The 13,214-nt window shown below is 37.2% G+C and overlaps 1 protein-coding gene across 1 annotated transcript in view; it reads left to right on the top strand.

The window, feature by feature from the left end:
• ITGBL1 (integrin subunit beta like 1) overlaps positions 1-13,214 on the top strand; it is a 144,448-nt gene that overhangs the window by 118,115 nt on the left and 13,119 nt on the right. Inside the window, exon 8 of the mRNA XM_065656294.1 lies at positions 5,411-5,527. Within this exon, the coding sequence (XP_065512366.1) occupies positions 5,411-5,527 (117 nt within the window). The remainder of the gene's footprint in view (positions 1-5,410; positions 5,528-13,214) is intronic.

Raw genomic sequence — 13,214 nt, 5'->3', positions numbered from 1 at the left:
AACTGTACTGTCACAAGTTCATAAAGCTTTTTTAGAAGAGGAAAACATTTTTTCTCAATATAACTAGAGGTTGCAGATGACATTGTTTATATATTACAACTAGAACATTGTTCACGCTTGCCCAAAATCCTTGTAAACTAATCCCCAGATTTGCATGGTTTCTGTGAGATCAGCCAGATATTCAGGTGTTCTAAGGATATTTTTGCACATACTAAAATACCTCCAAAGGTTCTTTTTTTCTAGCACCTCGTAAACCATCCAACCAACCAGATCCAAGAATTATGAGCATTTTGAAAGCCAAAGATCCCTCCATATATGACATATTTTTTGTTTAGTCAGCACAATATTTTTATATGAAAAAAATATTTTTATTTATGAAAATCCATTCTAGCTGTGGGAAGCCATTCCAGGCGATTTGGATAGGAAGACACACAAAATAAACTGTGTGTGCCCACTGAGGAGTCAATATCTGTTTTCTGTTTGTGTTTATAAATTTCTCCACATTGATCAAGCTCAGCTGGATTACACTGCTCCGAACACCTCAGACTGAGCAAGCCATGATGAGATTGTCCATCCTATTTTTGGCAAGCGCTGCACTTTGGTTGCTCATTTTGTGGTACTGTTTATTCCCTTTACTGGTCTTTTTTCCCCTCCACTACTCAGTCAGTGAATTTTCCTTTTCCTTACCTGAAGCTGCTGCATCCTATTTATTATTTCCTTAAGCCACATCTGCTTTGCCCCACCCGCTGTGTCACCTGAAACTTTGTGATCTTCTGTACAAGTCTTCCCATCCCTCTTCTCTAATTTGCCATTTCTGAACAGTATTTTACATCATCTGTTCCCATCCAGCATGAAATGGGTTCTGCTGGCAGAAAGACACAGCAGCTTTGCTGAATGTGCTCAGGTTGCCTGAGATGATAGCTTGATAACAAAGAAATTGCCAATTCTGATAGGTAATGCTTTCAGATGTTAAACCTGGGGCAGAAAAATCCTTCCTAAAGGCACATTCCCTTCTATTTATCACTAGCCTGAAACACCATCTTTTCCAGGTACTCATGAACCTGATTTGCTTTTACCATAATCTCAGTGCAATTTGGCACTGTATCACTTACAGATTAACAAACAAACCAACCAACCAATCAACAAAAAAACCCACAACAAAACACTTATTTGCTTTCATTTGGAAGATAAAAATTCAGCACCATGCACAGAAAAATCCTTTATGTTGTAGAGTTATAGACAGGAAAAGACAATTAAGTACATTTTATTATATTCAGTGTTTATTTTTACATTGAAAGCTATTGCTATTTCTTTCTGATATTTTTGCCAGCAATAACAAGGTAAAAATGTTTTATTATGGAAATTATATACTTCTAGCACAGTGTTTTAAAAAATTACCTGTATAAAGAGACTTTCAGTCAGTCTATATAGGCAGCTGGAAATTGTTTTGAATGCATGCAGCTAACGGTCACAGCAATTTGCATGGGAATAGGTTTAATGTAAGTCTAGGCACTGTTTACTTCAGTTAGGCTTTCATAAATGTTGGACAAGTGGAGTGAAAAAATGCTATAGTAAAAGGTGAGTAAAATCAAAAGCTGAATGCTTAAGGCATGGATTTTTAGGATTCTAGAATTAGTTATCTAACAAACTTACATATTTTAAGTAGATGTGACACTTCAATTCCCTTTAAAAACAAAAAAAAATGCACTCCAAGTTGGTCTTTTTTCAGTCTCCAAGTAACAATTATCAATAGTAAGCTAATACTCCTATTGATATCAATGGGAAGAAACAGTGCAAGAAAATATTGACTGTAGACAAATAAATGTATAATTATTTTATTTTTGGGATTTTGCATTGCAATAAGTAGGTTAAGCTTTTCAATGGTGATAGCTAATAGAGCCTGCATCATAAAGCTTCCTTCATCTGAAGTCATCAGACGATGAAATTTACTGTCCCTGCTTAGCGGCGAGGAGAGAAAGCCACTTGCTATAAAATGTCTGAGGTGAACTTGTTTCTTTTTACTCATGAAGTGTACCTCTTGCACAGATGGTTGAGAAGGTACAAAATACTATAGTCCTTCTGTGTTTAATTGTTTCTCTATGCCCTGGAATTTAAAGAGAATTTAGGATGTGTTTGGCAGCAGCTTTCCCTCTATAATCAGGTTGCTATGGTAAACCTATTATTCTAGACAAAGAAAGCGTATGTTTAGTAAAGTGCTGATCCCTTTTCAGTATAATGTGAGCTTCAAATTACTTTTGAATGATTGAATTTGTATGGTAAGTCTTTTATCACAATAACTAAGAGTAGAAGGTCACAGAATAAGATGTGGCTTCTGTTACTTCAGTAGCAGATGCACCTGACAAAGTAGGAGTATGGCTGAAGCAAGCTCACCCTGCAAATATCCTGGTTTACAGAACGTTGTTAATTTTTGTGTTTATCTGTATGGTGATAAAATGAGACTTTGAAGTTTATATTTGCCACATCCTATGCAGTTAGCTATTCAGAAGCAAAAAGGACTTTAATTCTGTGTTAAATTACTTCCACAGAGTGAGCCCAGTTTACATAATGTAACCAAAATCTCAGTGCTTTTGGAGGTAAAATATGCTTTTTAAACCAGTACAAAGTTGTAATTATTTAGTGCCACCACTAAATTCACTTTTCATGTTTCTAGTGCTGATTTTGTCACATTTGTAAAACAACTAATGAACTAATAATTTGAGTATCAGTTTCAGCAGCAGTGTACTAAACTTCTATAAATGTATCTTTGAATATTTAAAAGTAAAGAAATAGCTCAGAGAACTCCTTTTCCAGAGCACTTACTGACTGAGTGTTCTCTCCATTTTCAATACACTTTCAGTTCTTCTGAAGTCCGCAGTTAGATGATCTAAGTCATACTGTGATCTTAGGTGGGAACCAGCCAAAACAAAATATGAGGCAGAGATATAAACAAGGGATTGGGGCTTTTTGAATATATGTGTTGGTGTTTTATTCGTTAGCTAAGATGAGAAGACTGAGAAAGTAGGGCCTAAATCCTCTTTGTGCTCGATTCTGAGAAGACAGCCTGAGCTTGTATCTCTTACATGACAAAAATGTGCCCTGTCTGCCAAGGGATGGGATTTCCTCAGTTGTTTTGCCAGTGAAACCGTCGCACATTAACTAAAGTGAATAAATAATAATTGCAGCAGGGACTGATGGGAACCTGTTCCCATTCCAGTGCAAGCACCCAGCCACTGGGCTCCTGGGTCCTTCAGACTTATTAAATTAAGCATTACAGAAGGTAATGCTTAATTATAGAACATGCAGGAGCCTTATTACAGAACGTTCCTTTGCTTGTCCCTCTGGAGGATTTTCCATCTCTGCTGACTTGTTTGTTCCAAGTAACTTAAACTGATTTTGTTGTCCTTCAGGCATCCTCCTTATTATAGCATTAGCTGGCCAGGACACCACTGTTAAAGATGTTTCTTTGGTTTATTTTATAGAGTCTTCACAACAGGTGGGTCCTGTTCATCAGGTACCTGTCTGTCTACAGGTGATTGTGCTTTGGGACACTGCAATGTGACATTTTTGTAAAAGTAGCCAGGTTGTCTGAGGTGGATGCATAGAAAGAGATTGTGAGAGGCACAGATAGCGACAACTTGGACTCAGTAAATGTCTCTGTATATTTAAGTACTAAGAAATGATTTTGTTCCAATTTCTACTGTAACTGTCCTTGGCAAATAATTACAGCTTAGAGAATACAGGCAAATAACATCAATCATTCTGTAGCAATCATATCTTAAATATTGACAGGATTACCACATACAACTGTACTTTGTGATGTGATAGATGTACTTTGTATAATAAGTTTCTTTCCTGGAATGAATATCCTCATCTAATTGCCAATGCAAAATTATTTTGAAGTAATGAAGTATTTGCTGTTAATTCTCTTGGCATGTCTTTTTTTGTGATTCTTTCACTTTAAGTTGATAATAAAATGTCCTCCTAGACGGAATCCTGGCACATAGAATGTCAGCTTGAAACTGCGGTGTACATTGATGGCTGGGAAGATGAAGGCTATGGCAGCTGTAAAATGAACTGGGAATTTTTCCACAAGTAATAAGATCCTTGCCTATTCCAACTTAATTAGAGTGGGTTTTTTTTGAAAAAACAAATATAACAAATTCAGGTTAGAAGCTGAAAAATAGATTAACAATTATCTGGCAGTATGTTGGTCTAAAGGGTTTTATTGTCACAAAACCTACAGTTAGAAAAGCCCCGCTAAGATTCTCCTTATCAGCCCTTTCCCATTCTGCAAAATATTTCAGTAAATGCTGGAAAATTATTGTGCATGCTGAACTGTTTGGTTGCATAATGAAAAGCTGCACTTGGAGGATTTTTTTTTCTTCGTAGCTATAGTTGCTCTAACTGCAAATTCAGGTTCTACAGTCAGTAGAGCAGTGCCCAGGACCAGGTTGGGTCTCACTGCTGCTGTGGCCCAGTTAGATTGAGAGGATCAGGCTTTTCTGCATCCTAATCCATGTCTCTGGTGGCCATTTTTTACACACAGTATCTTTTCCCAAGACCATCAAATTTATCATTTTGATCCACAGGTTGTGTCATATTTAGACCATTCTCACAGGAGCATTGCACTAAAACAATTTTAAAAAATTTGGAGTCGAACTCTCAGAAGTTAGGAAATAAGAAAACCAAGGTTACCCCAAACTGAGTCTGTCTCATATGTACAACATAAGACTGTCCATGATCTTATTTTTTTTCACATCTGACCCTTTAACGCTTACTGCTCTGAGGGTTTTGGAGTGCAAGATCTGTGGGAGTTTGGCCGAGTCTATTCCCACTTTAAGCTCTGGGAAGTTCTCCTGTTAACGGGTTGGTGGAAGTCAAGACTGAGAGAGGTGGTGCTTTCAACTTCTGTTTCCTCAGGTCCAGACTAGAAAAATTATAGGGAGTTTTGCTTTCCAAATGCCTGACAGAGTGTTTGAAGAGTTATGTTTGTACATGAATAGAGGGCATCTTAGGTAGCCCTGTGCAGAGACTATTTAATTCTAATCACATTCATTTTGGAGTTTCTCGGGTATGTGCTAAATATTTTAGATCAATTGTAAAGGTTGATTATGTGGTTAAACATGTACAAAGTTGAGATACAAAAAGCATACAATGCCAATATTTGCTTATTGTTCTTGTTTCCACCACGACACAACAGTGGTATACTTTGCTTCTGGTGTCCATGGAAGAGGAATAGTTTTTTTTTGGTTTGATTTGTTTTAATAGTGGTTTTGTGCATACTTTAATTCATACAGAGTGACTTGTAGTTTGTCTTTAGAGGGTAGAGTGTAGAATAAGCGTGTTTTTTTTATTTCCTTTATGTTCCTTTACTGAAATAATGACTGTAACAATTGTTTATTTCTTACAGGGAGATGCGAATGTGGCCAATGCACTTGTTTCCCTCCAGGAGACAACAGAGTTCATGGCAAAAACTGTGAATGTGATGACCGACAGTGTGAAAACGCAGACGGCAGTGTCTGTGGGGGTACGCGTTCACTTAATGCAGTATAATTAATATAAATCTTGACGGTTCATAACTTTCTATTCCCCTTGATTTTATAACATAGTGTCGCTCTAGATTAATTACGATAGATTATAGATTTTTGTTAGAAACAATCTACATAAATACTGAATGTTAGTGAATATTTATTTTCAAACTTCAGAAACACTAACAAAGAAGTAAATTAAATACACCTAATAGCATAAACGTAACTGATTTACTATATCCCAAATTCCGCCAGTGTTAATTAGAGAAAAATACAAACACTTGAAGGAAAACCTGAAAAATTAGGTAATTTTACTTTGTGTTTAGTAATTTTGCATTAGTGTTTGGTTGATGTTTTACTGAGAATGTTTTTTACCTAAAGTTAATAATGACCAGCAATGCTTTTGAATATTTCATATTCTCTGACAATGACAATGTCTGTTTTCTAAAAAAGTAGTAAAAATATGTTACAAAAGAATCGAAAATGCTTGAGCTACATTATCATAGTAATTGTACATGCAGACTTTTTATTTTAATGTTGACAGTGAAAACCTCACTTGATTTTTCAGTAATGCATGTTGGTGTTAAGCGGTATGTCAAGTTAGTTTTAGATGTGTAAATGCATACATAGCATATGGTATTTTAAAAACAAGTGAGTAGTATTCAACCCAAATGCTCTCTTTCTAGATTTTATTGACTTTATTTTAAAAATTACTCTTTGATTCTTAATAGTAACAAAGCAGTTGATATGAACAATGACACATCTCGTTATATTCCTTATTTCTTTGTAAGAAAAAAACCTATTGCTTCATAATCTTTGTGTACATAAAAAATTCTGACTACGGGGAATATTTCTTCAAAGTCTCTGCATGCAGAATATAGGCACACATGGAAAATTCTAGTTCAAATGTCTAACCGTCCATAATAATAGCTTATAACATTCAGTGTAATCCAATAATATGAATGTGTAGATAAAGAATAATTTGCAATTTAATTTTGTTTAAAGGACATGAAAGCAGATAAAAGCACTGAAAAGCTGGGCCATATTTGTTATAAATTAAGTAGTCGGGAACCAATATCTCTTCCCTTTGTGTCATTCATATTTTACATTATTTGATGACAATGCTTCCATGTTAATACTGCTAATTTTATTGTACATTTTTTAAAAATTATAGGCAAAAAGTCCATTCTTTCTTATTCGGAAGGATACGGTGATAAAATTAATTTTCATTGCTGGCTGGAGCACCTCAGACTCAAATGAATAATCACCTCAACACCTGAGCCAGTGTCCAATTTCTTACTGTGCAGGAGATACTCTACCTGAATAGTCTCCCCCCTTTAATCTAAATAGCATTGTCCGAAGAGAAGGGCAGAAAATAATTGATTACTTTAAAACTCATATTCTTTAAGTTTATTTTCCAAATTTTGAAACAACAAATAGAAAGGAAAGCCAGCTCATGAACTTAGGAATCGGTTGCAGTCTCAAGCAAGCTCAACTTCTCCACTTCCATTCCAGCTGACAGTTTAGTTGTGAATGATTCTCTGCAGGCGAAAGGAATTATATGGGAAAACACAATTCAAGTGACTGTGCCCTGTTTGAAATTGCACTGCACAGCATCTTTGACAGGACTTCAAAAGCCCCACCCTGTGATTTTTGCTGTTCCAGAGAGCTGAGTTTATTCCTAGTTCTTTCCTCAAAACTGTAGACTAAGCGCCAAATCAGGAATCCTATTGTCCTGGTCTGCCTTGTAAGTAAAGGGAGAGGAGGAAGCATGGCACAAGGTGATGATTAAATCCACCAGGATCTGAGCCGAACTCTGAAGTGCCTCAAGGGAGACTAGAACATCTCTGCACACTCACAGTTCTCTGAACTTGGTGGGGTGAAGCTGGTCTCTAGAGTTTTGGTCTTGCCAGTCAGAAGTCATGCCACTGCTAATACCATCCTCTAAAACTTGTTGGATTTCTGTAATACATCTGTTTGGATTCCAGTGGTAAATGTTGGCTGTTTACTTTTTCATATTCTTGATATTGTATTTCTTGTTCTGTCTGTTATATTTCTAAGTATGATTGGAGATTTTTTTTTTTGTTATTCTAGATGTGGTTGTCATTTACTGCTTGAAGCACGTTCCTATATATTTTTATTGCATGATTCCATCCACTTTCATTCTTTTACAGCTAAGAACTGTTTTTCCCTTGCTCTGTTTCTGGTCTTATGCCACACAAGTGTTTTCTTGTTTACACTTCTCTAGTTCTTGCATATGAAGTGCACTGAAATTAAAATTAACAAACATAGGTGTCTTACTAATCATTCAGTTCTCTTCCATACACCACTTTTCCTTCTCTTGGCTGCTGGAGCTCTGGAGTGCGTCCTTCTCTCTTTTCCTCCTCTCTTAGTTTCTTTGATCATCCAGCGTCCATCTGTGCTTCTGATCCACCTGCCTCAAGAGGTCATCCCCCACCCCCAATAACTTAAGACAGCAGCTATCTAGGTGTAAGTACTAAGTACAGGAATGTTTCTCTTCAGAGAATCCCCATCAGTTGTAGCTTCCTATTTACTCACCATTTAGCAAGTTATCCTTTTCAGATCCTCAGTAGTCTCTGATGTTACTGATAGCTTCAGCCCTCCTCTTTACTAACTGTCAGATGTTTTGCTTGGCTATCACTTTCTATCATGATAACATTTGAGTGTTTCCTTTGAAATACAGTATTTCTCATATCTCCCTTTTTAGGAAATTCTACAAATTTTATTTTCCTTTTTGCAACTTACCTAATCACAGAAGTTCTCTCGTTAATTTTGCACTAGTGGTACACACATCTCTCCTCATTTTGGGTTTGTCCTTCTCAGCCTGAACCTCTTGACACCTCTTGCTGAACTGCTTATTCCTTCCTCTTTCCTTATCCTTTTTTGTTCCTCTTTTTCTACCACTATTGCTACCTAGGCAGTCACTGTCAAGACATAAGCCCTTGCTAGTACTTTTGGCTTCAGAGAATTGTAAGCTGGACTCTGTGAATGTACAGGGTCTGACAGTGAGCACTAAGTACCTGTAAAACAGAAGGAAGGAAGACCAGTGTTTTCAGATTAAATGAATGATGAAATGAGAAATGTGAATGACAGCCTAAATGATTTGAATAAGAATTGTTACTGGCCTTCTCTGACCAGCAGAGATTGATTAATAGTTTGCTTTCCAGACCAGCTGTTTATGCAATGGTAGAAAGACATGAGGCGAAAGATATGAAAAATTAGGGTACAACTGAGCGAGACCCTATTACCATGTTACTGCATGATTGTAGTGAGTCATTCACTTATAAATTCAGCTGTCTATCATTGCAATACCAGGAATAGAGACATTATGTCCCCACAGAGACAGAGTTTGCAGGAGGACTCGGCATCTATTCCACAGCACTCTGCTATTAGAAATGGATTCATAGAATTATAGAATCACAGAATCATAGAATGGCTTGTATTGGAAGGGACTTTTAAAGATCATCTAGTTCAACTCTCCTGCCATGGGCAGAGACATCTTTCACTAGGTCGGGTTGCTCAAAGCCCCGTCCAGCCAGGCCTTGGACACTTTCAATGATGGGCCCTCCACAACTTCTCTGGGCAACATATTCTGATGTCACAACACCCTTATAGTAAACAATTTCTCCCTAATGTCCAATCTAAACGCTACCCTATTTCAGTTTAAAACCAGCACCCCTTGTCCTGTCACTACAGAACTTGGGAAAAAAATCTTTCTCCCTAGTTCTTGTAAGCCCCCTTTAAGTACTAGAAGGCTGTAATAAGGTCTCCCTGGAGCTTTCTCTTCTCCAGGCTGAACAACCCCAACTCTCTCAGCCCTCCTTCACGGGAGAGGTGTTCCAGCCCTCTGACCATTCTTGCAGCCCTCCTCTTGACCCGTTTCAACAGGGCAATGTCTTTCTTCTACGGGGGACCCCAGAACTGGATGCAGTACTCCAGGTGGGGTCTCATGAGAGCAGATTAGAACCACCTCCCTTGACCTATTTGCCAGGTTTGCCAGCGTAAGTTCTTTCTTGGCACAGCTATGTCACCAATGCACACCAGGTTTGATATTTACTTATCTTGTATCCTGGTGAGAGATATTTTTCTCTCTCCTCTGACGTTATGTCTGTACTGCTACCCGCAGATGTGTCCTGAGCTTTCAAGTGTTATTTGTTCCCCTACTGTGTCCAGTCATGCTTTTCAGTTGATGTCACCGTTGGCTGCTCTGCCTCACTGGTTTGACTGTTGTCCATTATGTTCTGTTCCCTTTCAGGATTGAGGGCAGACAGGCAACTAGAATTCAGGACAACAGGAAAGATCAATTTGAAATTGATTCCATAATGCTCTTAACTTCACTCATTTTGATTTGTTCTCTGGGCCATTATTCTCCTAGCTGTGAGTTCTTGTCATAGAAATGCAGCAACCATTGAAGGAATAGAACAGAGGCCCTTTTGGGTCCTCTGCATGCTACTGGCTGGTGCAGGATTATGTTGTTTAAAAATGCTACAATAAAAATAAACCCAACAGAAATAGTAAAAAAGTGGTTGAATCTCCACACAAGTTCTTGACTAGAGTTACTAGCAAAGGTTGAAATTCATAATAGGTAACTCATAGCAAAGCCCTTACATATTTCTAGGGATGCTCCCATTTTGGTTTATGCGAGTATTTCAGTCTGTGCTTCATATAGTGGGCCACCAATTAGATAATAATATTTGATAAGACCTTTTAATATTTAGTCATGAAAGTCTGCACTGTCCTTGACACTAAGAAACAACTAAGCCTCTGGTCATCCCATTAAGCCTGTTCTTTGGTGGTAATAGAATATTTTGAGAAGTCTGATTTGTTTATTTTCAAGCGAGCAAATTCAATTTGATGAGTTTTTAACTATTTGTTTTGGTCATGGCACATCAAAATATAATCCTAACACTGCAGGGAATCCAGTTGTGTAATGACATGTCATATCCTGTCACATCAAAGAGTAAATGCAGCTATATTTTTTTTGCTTATACCAATGCCTTTTGGTAAAAGGCATTAGTTCTCATTACTTTGAGATTCTGGTGTAATATAAAGGCTCACAGAAGCTGGAGGAGCTGATTTATTATTGGAGGAAATGCTGAGGTAATTAATATTTCCCTCCTTACTCAGGTCTGCCTTCACACCTCTGTGTCCTCTAACTGTAGGAAACCGGTGCAGTGAAACTCTACATGAGACTTTATGGGAGGTGGAGTTAATATTTTTTTAAATAAAATCCCCAAGTAAGTTAATTTTCACCACTCAGACACATTCTTTTCCTGATTTCATTCACGTGCATTCTCATACCCACATACAAGCGTCAAAGTGTCTGTATTTAGGTAGTTTGGTCAGAATCACTTGTGTGTGACATAGAAGATGGATAAAAGATGCCGCCCACCAAGTTCTTAGTAGGTCTTTTTGCTTCATCTTGACTGACAACAACAAACTGGTTTTTAGACATGTCTTTTAATCATTTCAGACCCAACAGTTAGGATGATCCTTATGATTCATGATTCATAATTTTGCTTACTTTCATCTCTGCAAATTTTAGGCAAGTTTGGTGCCTGTTGTCTCTGCTTTCTCATTTTTTACATTCTTAGGACAATGCTGTTCTTGGGCTCACAAGGAAAGGAATGACGTGTTATGCGCTGTGTTTGTGTTGACATCCTTTGTTGTTGAGCACGTGGTCTTCTGCTGACAAGTCATCATGAAAGTCATCATACCATTGTTTTACAAGAGTGCAGACCTTCTGTTTTTGACAAATTAATACATTCCTCAGTTTTACTGCTGTGAATGTGTTGTTGGTTATCAATCCAGGTCATGTTTTTAACCTCATTCTGATGTTTCATTCTGGTGTTTCTTCTGGTGCTTAACTACACATTTCCATTCACGCATCATGCGCACCAGTCTTAAGACTCTACATATTGGCAGAGAACAAGGGAAAAGCTGTGCTTTATGAGGCGTACATACACTTAAAGCCACAATTCCCAGCTTTCCAATGTTTTATACTTTTACAATAGAGACAGAAGCTTCCACATCATATTCTTACAATTAGTGAAGTATTCTAAGATCACATAGTCATCACAAGGATGTAAAATGGAAGTACTCCCTCTCAAAGGACTGGTATAACTTTCCCCTAATTGCCATCTCCTTTTAATATAAATTTTTCATCACTATCCAGCCAGGCTGAGTAATTCGATTCAGTGGAAGTAACGCCTTTCTATCTTTTTTTTTTTTTTTTTTTAATATAACTGTGTTATTTTATGTTCAAGATATATAACATAAACTGTGAATTATTTTGGGTGAAAGTTACAGGTCCATACTACAGAAATAATGAATGACATTTATTTTTGTCATCTGCTCCGTGAAGCACAAATATTTTCAGATAGCATGTTCTTATGAGGATCAATAAGATCATAACCATAAAAATGAGAGAGATATGATTAATGATATGCTTCATTAAGTAAAGCTAAGTATTAATGTTATGGTGCAGTTGCAGTCAGATGATTTCTTCATTTCTTTCACTAATGTTTCTTCACAGAAACAGAAGTATATAGGACATTTATGGAACTTTCTAATACATCTAAAATTCAAATTAGGAGAGAAAAATAAAACCAGCCATTCTCCCAGCTGATGACAACTTTTGGCACTGCCTGGTCTGAAAATTCAGAAATATGAATTCAGTTCCTGATTCTAGAATGGCTTCTGAGGCTACATGGGACATAATTTCAAAGACTGCAGTTGCCTAAACTTAGACACTTTGTATGATTTCTGATGCCCCGGGCTACCGTGCCTGACTCCAGCTTGGCTCCACAAGGACACAGGGCTGCCTGCATAGCTGCTGCCATTAGGAGGTTGTCCTTGATATATTAGGGTATGCCAAATGGCACTAGGCATCTGAATTAAACCCATAATGTCACTGTTTCCTGTTCAAGTATTACTTTATTTCCTAGGTTTTTCATCTTTTCTGTTGAAGAATCTTCAGAGCAGGGGCCACGTTCTTTTGACTGAGGAATCTGAAATACCGAATAATTGTTACAGAATTCACTAGACAGTTTTATAATTTTTAATAGAGAATTTTTATTATGGTAATTTTTATTGGAAAATGCAATTGGTCCTCTTGGGGAAAAAAAATTGGATAAAACTGGTGCTAAAATAAGTGAAAATGACTGTATTAACTAGTGGAGAAGTCAGCCTACCTGGCACAAAGCTATTGTGTTTTAGGGTTTTATTTTGACAACACTAAGTAAAGAGTTAATGATTCAGTGCCTGTGTCCTTGCACTTAACTACTTCATCCTGGCTCTGAGAAACATCCAGAGGCTTAACTACTTCATCCTGGCTCTGAGAAACATCCAGAGGCAGCAACAGATAAATTCAAAAGGATCAGTAGGCATTGAATTAAATATGAGGGTGACCAATGTAGCCAGTACAGGTATTAATGTGTATGGTATATTCTGTGTTACATTAGTTTGGTTTTACTTAGCTAATTTTACTTTTCTATTTTTTCTTTTAAATGCACTACAGATCTCTGTCCTGGTCACCCAGGCATTTGTACAGGTATATGAAAAGCTGAGACTTCACCTAGATGCACAGAGAACGTAGTTTGTTTAGCTTTTCAGACAACATAAAATATGATTTAGGTTTGTAAAAAGCATTTGAATTGAATCTTT

Source organism: Caloenas nicobarica, chromosome 1 (genome assembly GCF_036013445.1).
Source record: "Caloenas nicobarica isolate bCalNic1 chromosome 1, bCalNic1.hap1, whole genome shotgun sequence".
Classification (NCBI taxonomy): Eukaryota; Metazoa; Chordata; class Aves; order Columbiformes; family Columbidae; genus Caloenas; species Caloenas nicobarica.
The sequence above is the reverse complement of the archived record's forward strand: the minus strand, read 5'-3'. Positions and strand labels throughout refer to the sequence as shown.